Consider the following 22,552-nt stretch of genomic DNA (forward strand, 5'->3'; position numbering starts at 1 on the left):
TTGAAGCATGTGTCCAACCCATCCGCAGGATCTTCTTATGCTTTCTTTGTCTGTTTTGGGCACCTGCTTTTTTTTGATGAAGGTCTGGATCTTTTTGTTAGTTGTCCACCATGCCTCTGCACCATAGAGAAGGACTGACTTGACATTGGTGCTCAAAAAATCTGAGACATTTAGCTAGCTTGCTAAAGGCTGATTTATTCAGGCTTATTCATTCATTTGTCATACACTTCCTGGGGCATGTGTCTTCCTGGGACATTCCTGTCCTGTGCCCTCCTTTACAGGAGTAGCCCGGTCTTTTGATGTCCACCTCCGGGTCTCAGCACCAAGTGTTGCACGGTTGGCCTCTTTTCCGCTTGCCTTGGGGATTCTAGGTGAGGGCTTGTCTGGAAACATTTGAAATCTGACCTTGATTCATAGAGTCAGGTCCTTGGTGTCCCAGATGTTTGTATTTTTTTTTTTTTTAGCTTCAGGAAGGCTGCAGTCTCCGTTAATGCTAATCAGCAGGGAAGAAATTTAGTTAGTCGATTAATCAGTTTTGTCTGATTGTGCGTACCATTTGGACTTTGGCGAAATGTTTAAACGAGCTGTCATTTATAAACAAACCGTTATGACGGGTATCGGATACGTAAAGTTCTAGTCCAGGAGCAGGTTGGATCGAGCCGAGCCGATTTACAACTGTCACCTGTTCAGAATTCAATTAAAACTTAATCTATACAAAGTTATAACAAAGTATAACACGGTCGGTCACGCTAAAAAGTGCTGATGTGCAGAAATTTACCCTGGACCTCCGGATGAGATCACAAAAATTGAGCTGTCGCTTGATCATTTCCTTGACCTTTATGCGAATCTGTCTTAATCGCATTAGAGCGAGCCTAATCACATAAGCAGGCTCAGAATGCCATATAAAGAATATAGACGCTGTAAACTCTCAAGTCCAAACAGGCTTTTTCAGGCTTTACCCAGAATGAGGTCACAGTCAGTCTGAAGCCAAGAGGAGCATATCAGGGTCAGAGTTGGAAGGGTGACAAAGACACACACCTCACGGGGACAGTGGTGGCTTGGCAGTTAAGGCGCTGCGTTACTGATCAGAAGGTCAAGGGCTGCCACTGTTGGGCCCTTGAGCAAGGCCCTTAATCCTCTCTGCTCCAGGGGTGCTGCATCATGGCTGACCCTACGCTCTGACCCCAACTTCCTGACATGCTGGGGTAAGCGAAGAAAAGAATTTCACTGTGCTGTAATGTATGCGTGATCAATAAAGACTCATTAGCATTATAAAAGTTGAAGATGTACAAGAAAGGAGGAAAGAGTTCAGATGTTACGGCTTTTTTACTATCGATCAGAAATCCCAATCCCAGGCCCTTGATTCTCAAATGCACAACAATATGCCTGTTTCACAAGTCATCAGTACATCACTGTGGGGGGAATTATCAACGAGAATAAACGTAAAAGTGGTCAACAGTCAATATAAGAACTTCCAGACCATCACTCTCAGGAAAAAAACGGTTCCTCCAGGATTCTTTGACTATCTGAGTCCTCAGCATTGTAAAGGGGGGAATAAAAACCCCAGACAATTAAAGAGGTGAGATTAGAAATAATGGACACGTACTGAATCATTTTCCAAACAGAATGCCAGCTACGTCCACAGAGGAAGTGTAGGACGCCTCTGAAGTGCCGAGGAGTCAACAGACATGACGCGAAGTTAAAGGTCAGAGTGCACAATGCCTCGTTCATCCCGTAAACCTTCACTGGAATCTTCGCTGCAAACATCTTCTGTGTATAGTTTTCTACATGCTTTGTTTTTATCGACTCAAATCCAACTTTATGTCCCTGACTGCCCTTTCCATCAACAGATTATGTGCTAGGATTCACTAATGGAACATTTGGCCTCTGGACTTTTCTCTCTCTCTCGCTGTCTCTCTCTCTATCTCTCTCACTCTGTCTCTTTCTCTCCATCTCTCTCTCTCTCTCTCTCTTTTAAAATCCGATGCATATTTCATTATATAAGAGACGTGAGTAAGGTTAAAATGAAAGCAGAGCTATGTAATCCAAAAAATCCAGAGAGAAAATGAATACGAAATAAAGAACTCAAATGAACAGCGCCATCTGGTGTACTGCTTGTGTAATAAAATCACCTGATGAGGAAAGATGTGGCATTTCCTGCAGTTTTGCATATCAAGGTTGAACGCATTAGGTAAGGCAAACTGTGCTTTAGGGATGGAACTGAATACAAAAAATTATTTGATGTACAAGGAAAAAATGTATTCGAAATATATATACGAATACAGATCCAAATAGAGTACGCATCATCATTGTATTATTGGAAAGCTGTGCAAGAAAGGTATGCATCAAGACTGGGATTCTGGACGATCCAAAAACAACAACAACAACAACAACAACAACAAAAGGCATGAGTGAGAGGTTTTTACTTTCATGAGTGGTCAGATAAGAAGCTTGTGGGACAAAGAAAGACCATGTACCTGAACATGAACCACTTACAGCATCCTTAGTAAATGCCTGGTCAGGGTTGAGGAGGGTTTCAATCAGGCTACTAATTTATTAATATGCTGGGAAATAAAACTAGATAAATTTGTTGGAAAAAACTGCAGGTAAGTGTAAACAAAACCAAAACAAACAAACAAACAAACAAACAAATACAGCCCCGAGCTGAAACCAGTGATGGACCTGAGTGATGTAGCTGAGGTTGAGGAATTGTCAGAGACAGTTCACATTAGTTCTATTTCTGAGAGTAAAAAAAAAAATCCTTCTGGTTTAGGTCTTCGCAGATACAGATAATGTCAGATTGTGCAACAGATGCTACAATGTCAGATTAAATCATCTTTAAAAAAAAAGAAAAAAGAAGAAGAGTCTGTAAAATCCAGAGCTGAAAAACATCCACTGTAGAACTCTCATGCCTCGCTTTGTGATAAATCCATCAGCGAAGTGCACACTGTATCAGCAGAAACGATTCATAATACAAGGTTGCATATTAGAAAACATGACACGTTTTAATAAGTTGATAACACAAGATAAACAGATAAAAAAAAAACCCCAAAACAATAGTATATGATTTCATAAAATGGATGATAAGGTAATAAGAACAGACGCGTTTTCATATTCTCTTATGAGGTTTGCATCTTCAGGAGCACTTCTGATGGGTTTTTTTTTGGGGGGGGGGGGGGGGGGCACAAAGTAGGTCAAGAGAGGCTGCAGGCTTATTCAATTCAGCAGCTTGTTTCAGTTCCTCACTGCAACTCTCTGGAAGCACAAATTATTAAAAACAATAAAACCTGACTCCAAGCTGAGTATCAGCCTGTAGAAAAGACTTCCTATTAAAAGTGCTTCTTGAATAACGCGTTAATGATGTGAAGAGTTCTGGACGCACGTCGTCTTTGATTTGATTCGACAACTCGAGGTACAAAGCGTGCTGTCGTTGCATTATGCCGTCGTCTAAACATTAATATGGTGTGTTTTCGTTTAGCAGTTCTATAATCCTATACACCCATCAGCCATAACATTAAAACCACTGACAGGTGATGTGAATAACATTGATTATCTTTTTACACTGGAACCTATGAAGGCTGGGATATGCTGTATTAGGCAGCGAGTAAACAGTCAGTTCTCGATTTCAATGTGTTGGAAGAGGGAAAAATGGGCGAGTGTGAGGATCTGAGCGACTTTGACAAGGAGCAGATTGTGATGGCTAGATGACCGGGTCAGAGCATCTCCAAAACGGCAGGTCTTGTGGGGTGTTCCCGGTGTGCAGTGGTTAGTACCTACCAAAAGTGGTCCAAGGAAGGACAACCGGTCATTGTCGCTCAAGGCTCAGTGATGCCTTGGGCATACACTAATGGAAGAAGACAATTCGTCGGAGGCAGTGTGATTCTCTGGGCGACGTTCTGCTGGGAAACCTTGGGTCCTTGGGCATTCATGTGGATGTTACTTTGACACGTATCACCTACCTAAACAGCGTCGCAGACCAAGTACACCCCATTCATGTACGGTATTCTTTAATGGCTGTGCCCACTTTCCCCAGGATAATGCGCCCTGCTACACTGCAAAAATTGTTCAGGAACATGACAGAGTCCAAGGTGTTGACTCGGCCTCCAAACTCCACAGATCTCAATCCGATCGAGAATCTGCGGGACGTACTGGACAAACAACTCCGATCCATAGAGGCCCCACCTCACAACTTACACGACTTAAAGGACCTGCTGCGAACATCTTGGTGCCAGATACCACAGCACACCTTCGGAGGTCTTGTGGAGTCCACAAGGGGGACCTACACAATATTAGGCAGGTGGTTTTAATGTTATGGTTGATCAGATATGTACTGTATATCCTTGTAGGCTATAACTGTTTAAAATCAGTAAACTTGCTGACTCTATTTTGAACCAAAAAAGTCTGATCTGTCCACAACACACAATGCCATCTGTAGTTCTAATGTCGCATGGTGACGTTTCAGTTCTACATGTTTTTCAGAGAAAATATGATTATTTAAAAAAAAAAAAAAAAAGTTATAATGACAATTTAAAACAAAAACAAAGATAAATAATGTCTCTTATTGCTTGAGTGGAAAACTTGAATCATTGTGTGTAATGTTCATTTCATACAATCACATTTGCATCTTTTTTTTTTTTTAAAGAAAGCTGGCAATCTTTTTGAAAGGCGCTGTAGATTCTTTTCTTTGCATATTTTAGCTTGGGGTGATGTGAATAATTTAATGTAGTCTAATCTAATTGCACCTAATCTAATTGTGTCAGCTTGAGGGCTGACCACAAACACAAGCCCACAGAGCGCTATACACAACTCAGGGGTGAATAAATAGAAATGATTTACGTATTAAATGTACAGCAGAGCCCCTGTGGGTGAAGCTCACCGGTCCAAACATCATTATAGCAACTTTATTTCCGAGTGTGACTTACAGAGCGGAGGTTGGGGGAAGAACATTCGCCACATGACTTCCTGTCTGCATGTGTTTTTGTTTTATTTTTTTTATGTCGAGTGTGAACCACGGAGGTGAAAGAAATGTTTTCCACCAGTGTCTGAGCGAGGTGGCTGACGAGACGCACGGAAAAAAAAAAGGCACATGTCAGGAGATCGCTCTATCGAGGACTGATTTACACCCAAACTCCAAAAGACGTGGTAAGATGTTTCGTCATCTTCTGTGGATTTTATATTTTAAGACAGTTTTGTTGATTTTAAGCTTTAGTGTTCTAAGAATAAGGATCTAAAATTGGATGTTGTGATTATCGTATAGCAGCGATCTTAGATCTGATGTTAGAGGCGGGAGTCAAACAGAAAGAAGATGGCGTATCGGTTCATCGCGATACAATGAATTAATAAGAGACATGCACTCTTAACAATAAGGGTTCTTCAACGGTTCTTTACAGCACCATCGGTTCTGTAAAGTTCATCGGTTTTTCTTCTCGTCATGAACCATTTTTTCCTGGTATCTGGTTCTTGAGTTGAGCTATATGGTTCTTTTGAGATTAAAGAAGTTCTTTATGTTTTTGGATTGGTTCTTCAAGGTACTATCCCTTTCCAGGTTAAAGTGAACCTTACAAGGCTCTTTGTAGGACTGGAAAAGGTTCTCCTAGCATCACTCTTAAGAACCTTATTTTGGTTATTTAAAGCACTAACTAAGGGGTTTTTTTTAGTTTTTTTTTTTAGAGAACTTATGATAACATGGTTCCTTTTGGCACTGTTGTGAAGAACCATTTCTGGGATCTTTAACGCACCAGTAAATAGATGGTTCTCTAGAGAACTTGAGAGTGAAAGGTTCTTTCGCAACTTAATAGGGTTCTCCTAAGGCATCAGACTGAAAAAGCCTTTTCGGCTGCAATTGGAAGCTGTATTTTTATGAGTTTGATGTTAAAAATTTTTCCAGATCAAACGTGAAACTGACTACATACATGTTTTTACCTTTATTTTACGAAAGAAACCAGAAAAACCCTCTGAAGATGAACACCTCCAGCAACATCTCGTGCGACGGCGAGTGGAGTGCCGATTTCCAGTTCTACCTGTTCCCCATCACCTACATCCTCGTGATGGTGTTCGGTCTGCTGGGGAATCTGGGAGCTCTTTACGTCTTCATCTTCAAAACAGAGCACAAGTCCCCCTCCAGCGTTTACGTCATCAGCCTTGCAGTGGCGGACACCGTTTTCCTGTGTGTCCTCCCCTTCCGCATTCACTACCACCTCAACGGCAACAACTGGACCTTCGGAAACACGGCGTGTCGCCTGACCGGTACGCTCTTCTTCTCCAACGTCTACATCAGCATCGCCTTCATGAGCTGCATTTGTGTGGACCGCTACCTTGCCACCGTCCATCCCCACACGTACCTGCGGCTCCGTAACACGCACTGTGCTGCAGCTGTCTCCGCCTGCCTCTGGGTGCTCGGAGGGACGACCATTTTAACCTTCATGTTCACATCTCCGGATATGCATACGACCGGGGGGCAGGTGAGCTGCTTCGAGAACTTTTCAGAGGACGAATGGAAGACGAATCTGGCTCCGTACAGCGCCTACAGCCTGGTATTCGGCGCCTTGCTTCCCTCAATCATCATCTTGGTGCTCTACCCGGTGGTGGCGCGTCGGATCGCACGGATCAAGACGCGAACAGCGCGCAATGCCCTGAGGATCATCTACACCATCCTGGCCATCACAGTCCTCTGCTTCTTGCCCTACCACCTAGTGTACTTTCTGCACGTGCTGTGGCGAACTCAGGTCATCCATAACTGCATGCTAGCTGACGTTATCTACAAAGCGAGGCGTGTTACCATGGCGCTGGTCAGCATGAATAGCCTACTCGACCCTGTGCTGTATTACTTCGCCACCAGCCACTGCAAGTGGACCTGCAAATGGAACTTCAAGAAGCTGAAGCCAAAGAAGAAAAGAGGCATCTACGCCATCTCGGAGAGTTTATAAGCTCAACGAAGAAACAATCTCCATTTGTCGAGATGAGGAGGGGCGTCTATGTGACTCATACAGCCTACGAGTGCCTTGGAAGGATTTTTCTCTTGAAATATTCTACTGTTTGAAATGATAATTGATTGACCTGGGGCTGAAAATTGAAGGAAAAAATGTATTTTTCATTTTGAAATCTTTGTACATAACTCTTGTGTGTATATAGAACAAAAACCAAACAAAAGGAAACAAAAGCTCAAATCCAATGACTTTTGCATACAATCTTGTCTGTATTTATCTTGTTGCTGTTGGAAGTTGAAAGAGAGTGAGTGAAAGGAAAGAGGAAAGAAAAAAAAGTAACTAGAGCAGCATTGTGCAGCGCTGCTTAGCCAAAAATAGTTGTTTGGTTGAATGGTTTACTTCTGGGTAATGTTGTAGTGTTCTGTGCGTTTGACCACTGTGTACGTTACAGTTCGAAACATGCTAGGAGTGGCAGCAGAGGTAGCAATGTAACATGTTTACAACAGTTAAAAGGGTTGCTCTAGGAGCATTTATGCCCAGGGAGAATGGTTGTGAAATCCGAGGGATGAGAACCACTGGAGTAAGGAACTTCACTGGGCAGATGCTTATAGACAGAAATGCGTTTTTAATCAGTACTTTGAAAAAGTCAGCCTTGGGTTACCATCCAATCATACGCCGTGGCAAACCAATCAAACTGTGACATCATAGCAACCATGAAAACTTTAATTAGGAGTTCATTTAGTCAATTTCCAAAATGGCTGCCGAGTTTATTCCTCAGTGGAAACATTTATACGCTAGTCGACGTAAAGGAAGAGTTATGGATGATGACAGAACTGAAAAGATGTGTTTTAGTTGTTGTTTTATTATTATTATTATTCTTTTTTTTAGCCATCATGCTGCGCAATCTTAAGGCTTAAATTAGATGCTTAGGTTTTAATCAGCGACTCTAAATCACTGAAGTTGTGTATAAAATGAAACGGTGGAATTCGTGTTTATCTAGAAACTTTGTTTAATCCGATCTCTGTGGGTGCAAAATAAAAATGCATTGGACGCTGTGCCTAAACTCTCACCAGGTGGGCATTTCTGTTGCCATAGTTACCACAGCAAACCATAGCTGTATATATATATATATATATCAATAAAAAGAAAACAAAGTGAGCAGTGAAAGTGTCAAAGACAATGTGACATTTGAATACTGAATATATTGTCTGTATAGTGTAATATAGATTTACTGCAACATTTTATGCTAATTATCTTAGTAGGTGTGTAAATACACACAGTTTTATAATAAAGCTCTACAGCTTTTATATATACTTGCATATAAACACACACACACACACACAGCACTGTAGAAGTTTCAGATCCTAAAAGTAACCTGTACTGTGTGGAGCGTCTTGCAGTGTAGAGAGGGTGTACATACTTATGTTTTTGAAGAGCAACACATTCTGGGGAAGTGATTTTTTCTTTTTTTTTTTGGTGGTATTTATTTATTTATTTATTTATTTATCATCGTCTTTTTTTTTTTTTTTTTTTTTACAAAAGGTTTAATTCATTCATTTTGAACAATATTAGTAGACACTCACAATCCGGAAGGAAGTCCTTTCTTCAGCAGATTAGAAAGAAAACTGCCGAGCTCTTCGTCCTAAAAATATAAATAGAATGACATAAAATAATAATCATTACAACATAAGAAAAATCAGCAGCGCAGGTGGTAAGACAGTTCTGTTCTAACACATATATTAATCATAACATTATACATTTTATATATTCATTAACTATATTTATTCTAGAATAACTAAGTCATGTATCATTTTATTACTTTAAATTATTATTATTATATTAAAACGTGTGCTCACAACGATAATAATGAAACTTATTAAGAATTATTCAGAGTACATTTTTTTAATCCGTTTAATAAGCTATTGTTTATTCCTGCAGATAGTTTTTCAGAGATTTTCACTCCTATTGTTTTGCCTTTAGCGCTAATAAATGATTGTTCAACTGTACTGTAATTGCTTTTGCAGCTAAATAAAGACATGTGTGTGAATTAACGCTGGTATGTGACATTTATGCTGGTAAAATGAGAAAAAAAATATCAATAAAAAAAAACGAGGTAGATGAGTTATTTCAGATTTAAAGCTGGTCCTAAACTTGGGCTCTGAGTGTTAAACAGTTTGTTAAGTGATTACACGGTAAATTCCGCTGGGGTGAAGGGTTACGCTGGAGATTTAACCACGTGGAACATTTGTGCTGGTATTATTCTCTCTCTCACTCTCACACACACACACACCCACCATGTGGAACATTTGTGCTGGTATTATTCTCTCTCTCACTCTCACACACACACACACTACCAGTCAATACATTCTTTCTGTATTGATTTTTTCACCCACATTTTATAATAATAATAATAATAATAATAATAATAATAATAATAAAGTCATCAAAACTCTGGAGTAACACAAATGGAACTATGGGAATTATGTTGTGATAAAAAAAAAAATCAAAAATAAATCAAAATAATTGAATATATTAGCATCTTCAAAGTAGACGCCCTTTTTACCTAGAATTTCCAGAAATGAATTCTTGGCGTTTTCTCACCCGATTTCTTGAGGAATTTCCCCGAGATGATTCTTAAACAGTATTAAAGGAGTTCACACCGGCACTGGACTCTTATGGGCTGCTTTTCGGAATAATTCGCTCCGAGTCGTCGGTTAAAAAAATTTTTTTTGTAAATAAAATGTTAGTTTTCTAATGAAAGAAATAAATATGTCGGCACGATTATGTTTTTTACCGACAACACCGATTTCAAACATTTAATCACACACCTTCAGATCAAAAGATTTTTTACATCATGAGAAACATTTCAGTCGAGTGTCCACAAACTTTTGACCGGCAGTGTGTGTGTGTGTGTGTGTGTGTATATATGTGTGTGTATGAATGTACACATACACACACAAACATACAAACTCTAGAGACTGTTTGAAATGTGTGAAAATCCCAGGAGATCAGCACTTTCTGAAATCCTCAAACCAGCTCATCTGGCATTAACAAAAATGGCCACGGAGATCACACTGCCCCCGTTCTGATGTCAATCTGATTCTCTTGACCTGAGACATGATTTTATGTATTGTTCTGCTGCCACACGTCTGGCCGACGGATAACTGCATGGATGCGCAGGTGTTCCTAATAAAGTGGCAAGTGTATAGCGGGAACAAAAAATGCAAAAGCTTGAATCTCCCTTTCTGAATGGGATGTAAGTATTCCTTAACGATGTTTACGCTCACTTCTTCCTTTCACAACTGCCTCTTTCATATCCTCAACTTCTGAATTCTCCAATTTCAATTCGCTTCCTATTTCAGAGCCGTTCTGTAGATCAAGACGGTCACGACGACACCTTTTATAAGCCTTTTGTTTCGTTTTGGTGATTTCTCATGTAGTGGGACACGAGTAAACTTCGCTCCGAGTACTCACCTTGTTCACCTATATGAATACGCCGGAGCATACCTTCCGTATGGGTATGTTTGAGTGTGTATCAGTGCTTCACAACGACATTTACCTGATAGCTCCAGGAAAGCAGGATAACTTTAAGATTGGGTTCGTCGCTGGACGAAGACACTTTGAGGACGATGGACTCGACGATAACGGTGCCGTCGGGAAGGTGCTGCACGGTGTAACCTCTGAGCATGCTAATACGGCGCGAGGAAAAAGGGTTACGATTAAGGTCAGGGTAGAACCACAAAACAAACACACTGTACTTCAGTACGCTGTAATGACATTTAAAAACTGGAAAGGCATCACGACGTGTGGGAGGAAATGAGTCACCGAGTAAACCACGACATTTTCATTTAGAGGATGGAAAAAAAAAAAAGCCCCCTTTGTTTATGCTAAAAAAAACAACTTCACACACACTCCGGATAAAAAACACAATGTTGACGGAATGAACGTCATTGTTTCAATACGTTTCAAATAGTTATAATAATAATAATAAATAAATAAATAAATAAATAAATAACGTATTTACTTATTCCAAGACTAAAATGTAGGAAAAGGGGCTCGGGCGTGAATAAGCGAATGCCGTTTCTGGCACGTCTTATTTCCACGTATTCACCCTCTTCAACTTCTCCACGTTTTGTAGTGTTACAGGTGTACTTACATTGTATTCGTATGACACTTTCATTGCATCCGGCTAATTATGGAAATTCTGACGCCAACGGTTTGCGCCAGAACTAATTTCACATATTTGTTTAAAAAAAAAACAACAACAACTATTTAAAAAATTTAATTCGCAAATGATTTTTCTAACTATATTGAATTTTACATTTAGAATGTAAAATTCTACTGTTGTTGGTATTGGTTTAGGGGTGAATACTTATGCAAGGCACTGTATATTTTCTTTACATATTAAGCATAAAAAAAAAAAACAATCCTCCTGCATGTAAGAAGTTACAGAAACCTATGACAGGAGTCTGTAGATGTGATTTGGCATTCTCTACGACATTATTCTGTTACACCCTATGTAGTGAAGAAAACCGATTTTGGATTTAACTTCACTGTGTGTTGGCAGCAAAGATATTTACAATTTAAATAGTGCTCCCACCCACCTCTTCACATTTCTGCCAATGTGGCTCATTTGATCCATCTGCTTTTGCACAGAAGGTAACCATGACAATCAATATGGAGCCTCTAGAGCTTCTTAAAGACAACAGGTTGGTGTGTGTGTGTGTGTGTGTGTGTGTGTGTGTGTGAGTGTGTGTGAGACCTCTTGAGATGGCTGTAGATGCGGGCGAGTGTGTCTGCGTCGCTGTGAGGGTCCTGCAGGTGCACGCGGCACGTAAAACGCAGCTGGTGTTCAGAAAGTCCCAACTCCTTTAAAGCCTGCTCTGGGGAAACCAGCCTCAGAGTCTACACACACACACACACACACACACACACACACACACACACGCACGGAACGAGAAACAACCACCATTTCAAAAATCAATAGTCAGAATGGAACATATAAGCAAAGGTCACTAGGTAAAGTGATCGTAATAATAATGTAATCGACGTACATTGTCCTTCATGATCAGAGTTCCATGCATGGTGCGCGGCTTCTTAGGGTCGGGTAAAGGACCTGGCACGGGTGGGGGAAAAAAATAAAAAACTGTTAAACGTTTGATGCCGTTAAAGGCATTTCCGAGATCCTGTTGGTGTTGCTGCTGGAGTTAAGTTACTGTTTTAGTTTAGTTAGGTGTTGGAATAAGTACGATGGCTTCGCTTGGCTAGTAATGCTGGACTCGTTTCAGTTTAATCTCGGTGATTGCTTTTGGAGTGAGTGTGCTAGCTTGTGGCGTGTTAAGTGAACACCTCCCAGGGCGATCTCTCTCTTCAGCAGGTTGAGCGAGATGTCCACCGGTACGCTCGGGTTGGTCGTCACTGTGGTGGTCTCTCCGTTAGCCGGCATGAAGCAGCTGATATCTGCAGTGAGAGAAACAGGAACGTGGATGAGAACGATTTTATCGACGAGCGAGGCAGAGCAAAGCGGCAAGAAATGACTGAGTGATTAACTCCTGAGGCCGAAGCTTTTTTTTCACCTTAACAAAGGATTCAAACAAAATAAATAAATAAATCTGAGCCAGCGATGACTAATATGTGTCTTCTAGAGGTCAAGGTATCAGTTTTATCATTTGTCCAAATACAGCCTCAGATGTGGTCCATGAAGCGTCTGATATTTTTTGTACACTTTTCTGGTCATAAGCTTCAGAATCTTGACTCTATTTTACCCCAAAAAGGCTTGCTTTGTCACTGAATTGAAAAACAAATAAACAAACAAAACAAATCAAAATTCATGGCATCCTGTCTTTAAACGTTAGTCTTGTTTGAAGCTTAGTGGTGAGTAAAAGAGAATTTCATAAATTTGCCAGTGGGTTCAGGGAAAAAGTTTGTGGTTGACAAATGGCCTCTTTCTTTAAAAGTCGGAGGTTTTTGACATTTCGTGATGAAAAATACCAGTACACCTGTGTAAACATACACCGCAGACTATACCACTATGTCGTCGAGTCATTCTCATCGGATGCCAATGATGGCATGGGGTGCTCATAGTTCATTTCCATTTTTTCGGTTAATATTAGCTGATAAAACAGGTGTGTTAATGTAAGGTTGCGTTGTGTGTGCTGCACTCACTGAACTCCTGCTCGATCTTGTCCTTGAGGAACTCCATCTTCTTGGCCTCGCCGTGAACTAGCAGGATGTTGCGAGGTTCGGCCATGCGGATCAGCTGCATGATGCCTTTAGCGTCGGCGTGAGCGCTGAATGACATGTACTCCACCTGCAGCTTCACCTCCAGCTGTTACCACACATGTACACACACACACACACACACACACACACACACCCACCCAAGAACGATAAAGAGCCTATACAGATAATATAACATTGCGTATAGGAGTAAAGTGAGTGCAGACAAAACACGAGTATGTATTTATGTATATACACTACCGGCCAAAACTTGGTAACGTATGTGTATTTGCGTGTACATGTACATCCGTATGTACACTAGAGTGTCCTGTGATATGTACGATCAGATGTTGCGTGCCTGTGTGTGTATTAATGTCACGTGCAGAGCAGCTGCTGGGTCACGAGCAAGTGAAAAGTCATCAGCTAAAGCATGAAGCAGAGCTCAGAGGATAATCGCGTCATTACCGTGGCTCTTCCCTCCATCTCCAGCTTCTTCTGGCCGTTCAGAATCTTGTGTCCGACTGTTCCCTGCACGCAGTACCCTGGCATAATGACCTGCCAGAAATGCATTCATTAATTTGACAAAATCAGACAAGATTTACCTCCTGAAGCCAGTTTACAGAAACGGACTAGATATCCTACGGTAGATAAAACAGGAAACTAATAAGTGTCACAGTGGTGTGGTGTCGTCTCGTCACCGGTTTGTTTATTCCTCTCTTGCATGTAATAAAATGAAAACATGCAGCTTGTCATTGAAACTGTAAAGCCCAAACTCCTCTATTCTTGAAAAAAAAAAAAAAACCCTGGCAACCTCGAACGTATGAACTACATGTGACTTAAGCACGTGCATAACTAGACTCTGAATACGCATAACTTTCCCCACTTAAGTACTGACAATATATATCGGCCTTAAGTGCTGAGAAACAAAGGGAGTGAAAATGAGCTGCGTATATCGTAAACACACACGATATATAGTATAAGCACTGCAAAACCCAAATATCGCGATAACAATTACCATATTGCGTAGCCCTACGTCACTATAATCTCTCACCATGTTCTTTTCGTTGCCGGCCCATTTCTTGAATATCTGTAATGACTGGCCGGCGTGCAACATCCCCGGAGTAGCGAACACCACCTGAAACATACGGACCCGGAGTTACGGATCAGCACAAAGACTCTTTCATTCTATATACAGTCCGCTCTGAAACTATCGGGACGGCAAGGCCAATTCGTTTCGTTTTGGCTGTAGACTGAAGACATTTGGGTTTGAGTTCAAAAGATGAACGTGAGAAGACGGTTTAGAATTTCAGCTTTTATTTCTATGTAAACGTGTTAAACGGCTTAGGACATAGCACATTTTGTGTCGGATCACTCAATCTGTAGGCTAGAAAAAAAATATTGGAACACGTGACTGACAGGTGTTACCCTGGTGTGTCCTGTTAGATTGAACGTTTAAACAATAAAAAGCTGTGAACCGCTAGTCTTGGTTTTAGCCTTCAGTTTCGCTCGTGAAGGCTGCATTTGTTGTTGGAAAGATAAGCCAACATGAAGATCAGAGAGCCGTCTATGGGAGAAAAACACACAAGGACTTTGTTGGACAAAGGAGGAGGGGAAAAAAGTGGAATGTTTTCGACCTGTCAGGTCAATCACCAGACTTTAACCCAATTTAGCAGCATTTCACCTCCTAAAGAGGAGACTGAAACCCCCCACGTAATCCACCCCTCCTGAAAAAAACAACAACTGAAAGAGGCTGCGGTAAAAGCCTGGAAAAGCATCACAAAAGATAAGATCAAACCGACAATTCAGTGAAGTCACTGAGTCACAGTTACTGCAAGCCAAAAATATGCAACCAAATATTAAGTGTTATTTAGTTTCATTTACTTCAAGACTGATCTGTTCCTATACTTTTGCTCAGGTGGTCTAATACAAAAGGTCCTATGTTTTATGTTATTTAACACATCTAGGTGCAAACACCAGGAAATAAAAGCTGAAATCCTAACCTCTCGTCTCATATCCATCTTTCGGTCTCAAACCCAAATGTCTTTGGCTCTGCAGCACAAACAAATGAACCGGCCTTGCCGTTCCGATAGTTTCGGAGGGGACTGAATACTAATAAAATCGTACCATAGGTCCGGGATTGTCTGCGTAGGAGCGATCGAAGGCTTTGATGTGTTTGAACTCGAACATGTTCCTCTGCACGAAGGTTTTGCGAATCTTCTGATTGGTCCACGTGATGAAGAGCTTGTAGTAGTGGTTTGCTTTCTCCGTCATCCCCGTCGAGAAGTAGATGGGTGCTTTCAGATTCATTCTCTCCCTGTTTAAGCAAACACATGCTGCTTATTCGGATTAGAAATAGCTTCGGAGGTCAGATATTTACAGCAAAAACAAAAAACGAAACAAAACAAGGGTTATTTAAATTATCCAGATGAATAAATATACATTTTATGTAATTAACAGAAATGTCTCTCTCGTTAAGGATCGGCTAAAGCTACCCACATACTACTCCCATTCGTTTAAAAATGAAACCGGTAGGGGTTTTAGAGGGATTCCTGCATTCGGACATTTCACAATTACGTGTGGGTATAAAGCCGGACTGCTTCGATGCTCACCAGAACGTTTCCAGAAGGATGCACAGCTCCTGCGCTCTTCCCAAAGCAAACACCGGAATGAGGACCTGTCAAATCATATAAAAAAACCCCCAAACAAATACAAATATTAAAGCACATGTGTATAAACTGACCAACATGCCATTGCTCGTGTATTTACGTTGTTGTTCGGACCTTTCCTCCTCTCTCGATGGTCTCGTGGACTTTCTTTAAGAAGTCTCTCTCTCTGCAGCGCTTCGAGTCGCGGATCGTGGTGGCGTAGGTCGACTCGCTGATCAGAATATCCGGACGACATTTATCGATCCAGGCCGCGCTGGAGAAAAATGATTACGAGGTTACGGCGGGTGCGATTTAGAACTTTCCACCGCTAGTACGAATGAATAAATACTCACCCTAAGTGTCTGTCTGGTGTCATGTTGTAATCACCCTGCATAAAGACAAGTCAAAACTTACACTTAGTGCAACCAGGCACAGCCTGAAAAGCCAGAAAGATTCCACGTACTGTGTGTCGTGTGTGTGTGATATACTGCGTATGTCTGAGATGATCGATCATGATATTGGAAAGGTTATTTAGAAGTATATGACCAAGTTGCTCCGAGTCCACACTGAAGATGAATTATTAGAATCGGAGAGGAGTCCATGATTCATCGCACCACCCCGTCAGTGATTATTTTCCTCGAACAGTGCGTTTTGTTCCTCACTTAACAGACAGGTTTGCAGACCTCAGTTATTAATCGTTTAGTATACTGTGTGTAAATGTTTTCGTAAACCGAACCGAAGGAGAACGTTTTGGGAACGCTGATTTGTTCAGGCTCGCGTGCGTATTTTGATAAAAGCCAACCAGCTGTAAGTTACCAAACGTTTGGTGAACATCACTCTGATGCACTATTCTATGCTGATTCATAGATGAATAAATAAACATAACATTATAAACCAGGCGTGTAGCGCTCACCGTGTAGACGACGGACTCGGAGCCGACTTTAATTAGCACCATCGCTGCCCCGAGGACGTGTCCTGCATAGTACGCTTTGATCTCGAGCTCATCATCCACCTATAAGAGAGAACGTTTACAAAACAAGTACGAGTAACACTTGCAGTATTGGTAACGCACTGACTGATGCTGTACGTGATGATGCCTCAAGTAGTCCTTGATTGTGTTACAAATCATAAATATATTCGGAAACGAGGTGTAACGTGACCCACACAGGGGTTTTTTTTTTTGGTACCCACTTGAACGGTCTGGTGCAGATTCAGCGGCACTACTTTCTTCATGCAATCTTTGATCATCTGTGAGGTGAAGAAGTTGGTCTCGCCCTTTTTGTCCACCGTGATCTTGCGGAAGTCCTCCAGCAGGATGGGGCAGATGGCTTTGGTGGGGTGGGTCATGTAGATCGGTCCCTCATATCCCACCATCTCGCTCATGTAGGGAAGAGCGCCGCAGTGGTCCAGATGGAAATGGCTGAAGGTATGAGGCGAGAGGAATTTAGAGCTAATCTAATTACAGAGAACTGAACCGATATTTAGGCACTAAATATCCAACATAAGATACCACAGCTTTGTTGAATTCTTGATTCATCGAAGACACTGGGCAGAATTGTTTCTGACAGTGGTCTCCGACTGCAAAGTTTTCAATAATGCGCTCGTTCGAATACGTGTCCATAACAACATGCGCAAGGACTTGTTGACGTTTTCTCTGAAGAGATGTTTACATATCATTTTTTTGTCTGAAGGAGTCTCCAGTGTCAGCGCTTTGTAATAAGTGCTTATAGAGGTATAGTTTTCCACCACAGGAAAGTCTGACACGCTTCATAACGGAGATCTCCGCGATCGAACGATTGTTTATAGCTGGTAGTGTTGGTGATATAAGCGAGAACAGGAACTGACTTGTTTTGCAGAAATTCCACAACATGAAACGTAACGTAAATGTGTCATTCCTTAAATAATCAAAAACGGAATTGCTGGGTTACACGCTGACGCTTCTCAGCCATGCATTTACAGGAAAATAATCAACTTTGCGGTGGTAAAAGTAACTTTATTTTGCCCTATAATAGGAGCACGGCTATTCAAAATGTGCAAAAATGCTCAAAATATAAAATCTTGGATGAGCAGAAACACTCGATTCTTTTCAATTCTGGTAAAAGAGGAATACTAATGATGGGTACTGTGTTCCTGTAGCAACGTTCCTGGTTTTAATCTTGGGCTTGTTGGCTATTCTGTTAAACCTACAGCAGCTACTGTGTAAGATTGTGAACCAATGATCTTATGCTGGTTTTTGACCTTATTATACTTAATTATGACCAGTACTCCATCGTGGGGCAAGTACAACTGTTAAAGCGCATCTATAATGGTTTTGAAACGTGCATAATTTTGTTTTAAAGCTCTCATACAATAGATTTACATGCATCCAAGGTAAAAGAACAACAACAAAAAAACACTTTAACCTGCTCATAATTTAAACTGCAACATTATCTTTTTCCCCAGTGTCACAAACGACTCGTTAAATGATCCGTTCTAAAGGATTCGTTCTATACTCCTCCTGACAGAGAGCATGCTCTGCTCTGATTGGTCAGACGTCCCAGTCTGTTGTGATTGGTCTACCGCTGTCAGCGCGTTTCAAAAAGGAAACGCCCCCTACATAACGATTTTCAGCTCCGCCTGTCAGCGAGCAGCCGATGAAGACAGGAGGCGGGGCTTTTTGTTACAAACCTACGTAGGTTAGTACAGGAAGTAAAGTCTGGAATCACTAACGACTCGTTTCAGCTGTTCAGAATCGCTTCCTTCTTCTGGGAATCGATAACTCCGTTTGTCATGCGCTTTGATCTTTTAAACTTTGCAGATGTTTTTACATCCACAAACAGCTCTAGAACACACTACATGGGGAGTAATGTTTTAAAAGGTAATAGGTTCACTTTAAGTTTAATAATAATAATAATAATAATAATAATAAACAAACCTTATTATAACACAGTCCAAAAAGTCTGTGAGGCGGCCATTCTGAGTGATGTAAGAGAAGTCTGGAAAGCGTCTCTAATAAGGGAAAGGAAGAAATCAGACTCAGTTTAGACATTCTGCACTACCGAGACATTTTTCTCCAACATGAGCAGATCATACTGACATTGTTCTGCTGTTCAGTAACTTACGTCATCGTTATATCCCATATGCATCCCACAATCCAGCATTATGTTCTTGCCTCCTATAGAGAGCAGAATGCAGCTGCGTCCGACATCCTGTCCAGCACCTACAAAACAAAACACCAGCGAAACAGTTCAAGGCCGGATCCTCGACAACTCCATGCTCTAACAAATGAACAACAAATTACGACAAGAAGCCTTTATTCAGGCAAACAATTGATTTATGAAGTACACCACAGCGCTGTTGAATTCTCGAATCTGATTGGTCAGAAGGTGTTGATTCATTTTCTATCTATGTGTGGTTATGTATTTGATAAAAGATTGTAATATTGGGATATTGCTGTTGTATAAGAGGAATAAAACACTTGTTGCAACTCGGTCCGCATCCCACCGCTCTGTCGTTGATTATTTTTCTATTATAGCACGCTATCCAAATGTTTTATTCCTCACTATACATTTACAGAGACATATTACACTACTGTAATGTGACACTGTATAACATTAGAAACGGACGGTTCTTACCCAGTGGCGTCACTTTGATGTCCGGCATCTTACAAATAACATATATATATAGTTGATATATTCTGAATGACTTTATTTGAAAGCTCAGTATGTCTTTCTGGGTGAGTTGGTTAGCTGATAATGAAAGTGCTTGCTGCACCAACACTCCCCTCAACTACATTTATCACTTAACCTCAAACCTTTTCAGTTATACACAACTCCTCTCATGTAACTTCTTCATAAAATAGCAATTACTTTAACACAACATGCGTACAAAGCATGAAAACAACCTCACACGCACAAAAAAAATCAGCGGACATGATGTACAAATGCTGCGACCGTCAAAAACAATCCGATTGGTTGATTCAAACACGTGACACCGCGGCTCACTTTAATTGGTGCATAGCTCTCAAAACCCGGAAGAATGTATACTGTACAACAGATTCGGGATGTGTGCTTTCTTGTACACCTGTATTCTGACTTATCCCGCCTTCTTCTCTGAAACGCAGATACTAGTTGGACAGTGTATAGATCAAATAAAAAAACAGGCCAATCAGCGGAGTGAAACATTGTCAACCCGAAGGAGGAAACGGAATACCGGTAAGGAAAGTAATCCATGTTTTATACAGCGTTATTAGAGTAGCTGCTTAGTTTTTTAACTGATCTGAATGATTTTGTTTAGGTTTTTTTGTTTGTTTGTTTCTGACTGCTTGATTGTAAATAATAGTGTTAAGTGTTTTTGGATTCTGACTCGTTAAAACAGGATTAACTAGACAACTAGAATAACTAGAAATGGCAGATTCTTTCAGTCTACAGAATGTTCTGGACAACTTCAAGTCATGTCTCAGTGATAATAAGGAAGTCTGTTTAAAGTACTATATATCAGGATGGCGAGAGCTTGTGAGGTATGTGGTGTTCACCGATTTGTTTGCTCCTGTGCATTAGTACCATGTTATATTCAGTTGTAGAGCATGTTGGCCTTCATACATCTCAGTGTTTGAACTATAAAGTTTTGTTTGGATTGTAAGTGTTCGTATACTTATACAAGAAAAAGCATTTGCTCTAAGCCCTGACCAGTTTCATAGTCCCTGCTGATGAAACGCATCCCCACAACATGAAGCTACCATCACCATACTTCACTGTGGGTTTCCACCAAATATATCACACTTTGTGCCAGGGTGTATTCCTGTCTCATGTCGATTAGGCTGTGGATCCACCACAACCCTGACCAGGATGAAGCGGTTACTGAAGATGGATGAAGATATTGCTCATTCCATACTGTGATACTGTACATTTGTTTATAAAGTACCGAGCCAGTCTTGTAAAGAAATTAAATAAAGCCAAGATGCTTTCAAAAAATACTGAAGCAAATGTTTTGAAACCAACAATAGTTCATTCATTCAACTTCAGTAACCACTTCATCCTGGGGACACTGGGTGCAAAGCAGGAATGCACCTTAGACAGGAAACCAGTCCATCACAGAACACCGTTTTATATACATGTTGGAGGGATGTCATCTCTGCATTTTGCTCTCAAACTGAAAAAAAAAAATGAGACACTTGCTTAAGTATTATAGTCAGAAGTCTCTGTGTTCTTCTCCCCCCCCAACAGCTTTATGAACAGCCTGGGAAGCGTCTTCGCCTTCATCTCCAAGGATGCAGTCAACAAAATCCAGATCCTGGAGAACTTTCTGACAGGCGAGAACGGGACGCATTACCTCACCGTCCAGTCCATGGTGAAGTACGAGTTGGACAACGAGCTGGTGGATCTTACCAAACGAGGCAGCCACCCAGAGTCGGGCTGCCGCACATTACTGCGTCTGCACCGTGCCCTGCGCTGGCTGCAGCTCTTCTTGGAGAGCCTGCGCACCAGCACTGAGGACAGTAAGACCTCCGTCATGTGCTCCGACGCCTATAATGCGTCGCTGGCGCAGCACCACTCGTGGTTCATCCGGACAGCAACCGGAGTGGCGTTTTGCGCTCTTCCAGGCCGTGACACGTTCTTCGAGGTGTTGAACGCAGGCAGCCACCAGGAGGTGGTCACACTGTTGGGTGAAGCTTTACCTCTCATCTCAGAAGTTTATCAGATCACAGAGGACCTGTATGCAAAAAACAATCTGCTCGAATTACCATAGATAGGCTCTGCACTACTTGACGCATTCTGTGTTTACTTGATGTTATTGTGATATTCCTGCTATTCCTGTAACTTTCTAAATACACTGGGATATGATCAGTTTATTATTTTAAAAAAATAATAAATTAGATCACATATTTATTGGTTAAAAGGGATATATCGAATGTACCTTAACACTATTCTGTGACATAGTCAACACAGTTATGAAATAAAGTACATTATACATATTTGAAATGTTATGTACCTTAATGTACATTATTTTATTGCTGCTTCATGCCTGTACACCAGTGATATGAATCGTTTTAATGAGTCAGATAATTTGACTCATCTCACCAATAAGAGTCGACTCATTCAAAGCCGTAATCATCAAGATTAAAACAAAAAAGGCTTGAAATATTTCACTTTATGTGCAATGAATCTAGAATATACGAAAGTTCCACTTTTTGAATTAAATTACGGGAAAAAATGAACTTTTCCACGATATTCAAATTTTTTGAGATGAACCTGTATATGCCACACTATTTGAGTCGACTCTTTTAGGTGAATAGTCCGACTCACTCGTAAATGACATCACTTATTCTACATCATTATTCGTGTTTCATTATTATTATTATTATTATTATTATTATTATTATTATTATTATTATTCATTTGTTCTGTATGTAATCAAAGTTGAAAACAGTGGACGTTGTAGATATTTGCACGTCTTAACGAACCAAATAGAAAGCAAATGAAAATAAATCCCACCAGAACCAGTCACAGTCTCGTTAGTTCTGTTGTTTAATGTTGGATGTTCACGTCATAGATATGAAAACGAGTGTAGAGACAGGTCAACAGCACCACCATTAAAACAAATCCAATAAAAGAACTCATTGAATGAAGTTGTATTTAGAGCGTCAGCCAATATCGCACGTCTATAACATACCGTTTCATATAAAGCGAGTCACAGCTAATTCTAACTAGGTCAGGTCAGTATTTCTCTGTACACTTGTATAGATTTGGCCCTTTCCAATATGGCGGACGCGTTGTCGTATCG

At 40.8% G+C, this 22,552-nt stretch overlaps 3 protein-coding genes across 4 annotated transcripts; 2 read left to right on the forward strand and 1 right to left on the reverse strand.

Annotated features, from left to right (window-relative positions):
- The first annotated feature begins 4,219 nt into the window (after positions 1-4,219).
- Positions 4,220-7,103, forward strand: LOC128619040 (lysophosphatidic acid receptor 6). The gene is made up of 2 exons (XM_053642882.1): positions 4,220-5,142; positions 5,939-7,103. Exon 2 carries the CDS (start codon positions 5,961-5,963, stop codon positions 6,924-6,926), a length of 966 nt encoding a protein of 321 aa, XP_053498857.1. The 5' UTR covers positions 4,220-5,142; positions 5,939-5,960; the 3' UTR covers positions 6,927-7,103.
- A 988-nt stretch (positions 7,104-8,091) lies between these two features.
- On the reverse strand, positions 8,092-19,677 carry ints11 (integrator complex subunit 11). Its single transcript, XM_053642880.1, has 17 exons — positions 19,405-19,677; positions 18,892-18,989; positions 18,705-18,778; positions 16,982-17,210; positions 16,704-16,802; positions 16,144-16,178; positions 15,926-16,064; positions 15,755-15,819; positions 15,270-15,459; positions 14,197-14,280; positions 13,611-13,700; positions 13,092-13,254; positions 12,276-12,386; positions 11,981-12,042; positions 11,689-11,831; positions 10,486-10,615; positions 8,092-8,568 (listed from the first exon to the last, which is right to left on the reverse strand). The coding sequence occupies exons 1-17, from the start codon at positions 19,430-19,432 to the stop codon at positions 8,506-8,508; spliced, it is 1,803 nt and encodes a 600-aa protein (XP_053498855.1). The 5' UTR covers positions 19,433-19,677; the 3' UTR covers positions 8,092-8,505.
- A 165-nt stretch (positions 19,678-19,842) lies between these two features.
- cptp (ceramide-1-phosphate transfer protein) lies at positions 19,843-22,273 on the forward strand. 2 transcript variants are annotated; one of them, XM_053642886.1, is made up of 2 exons: positions 19,843-19,983; positions 20,995-22,273. In XM_053642886.1, the coding sequence occupies exon 2, from the start codon at positions 20,999-21,001 to the stop codon at positions 21,515-21,517; it is 519 nt and encodes a 172-aa protein (XP_053498861.1). In that variant the 5' UTR covers positions 19,843-19,983; positions 20,995-20,998; the 3' UTR covers positions 21,518-22,273. The 2 variants fall into 2 exon arrangements, with proteins under 2 accessions (XP_053498861.1, XP_053498859.1); XM_053642884.1 differs by lacking the exon at positions 19,843-19,983 and adding an exon at positions 20,008-20,288 and having other exon boundaries at positions 20,995-22,099.
- Positions 22,274-22,552: the final 279 nt, after the last annotated feature.

This window comes from Ictalurus furcatus, chromosome 15 (genome assembly GCF_023375685.1).
Source record: "Ictalurus furcatus strain D&B chromosome 15, Billie_1.0, whole genome shotgun sequence".
Classification (NCBI taxonomy): Eukaryota; Metazoa; Chordata; class Actinopteri; order Siluriformes; family Ictaluridae; genus Ictalurus; species Ictalurus furcatus.

What these genes read in the sequence shown, in the direction of transcription:
- LOC128619040 (XM_053642882.1), top strand. Translation starts at nt 5,961, where the DNA reads ATGAACACCTCCAGCAACATCTCGTGCGACGGCGAGTGGAGTGCCGAT.
- ints11 (XM_053642880.1), bottom strand. Translation starts at nt 19,432, where the DNA reads ATGCCGGACATCAAAGTGACGCCACTGG. An exon ending in CAGACAATCCCGGACCTATG is followed by an intron (nt 14,281 to 15,269) that starts GTACGATTTTAT and finishes CGTATGTTTCAG; the next exon opens with GTGGTGTTCGCTACTCCGGG. An exon ending in AGATGGAGGGAAGAGCCACG is followed by an intron (nt 13,255 to 13,610) that starts GTAATGACGCGA and finishes GTGTGGTAACAG; the next exon opens with CTGGAGGTGAAGCTGCAGGT.
- cptp (XM_053642884.1), top strand. Translation starts at nt 20,176, where the DNA reads ATGGCAGATTCTTTCAGTCTACAGAATGTTCTGGACAACTTCAAGTCA. An exon ending in GGATGGCGAGAGCTTGTGAG is followed by an intron (nt 20,289 to 20,994) that starts GTATGTGGTGTT and finishes CCCCCCCAACAG; the next exon opens with CTTTATGAACAGCCTGGGAA.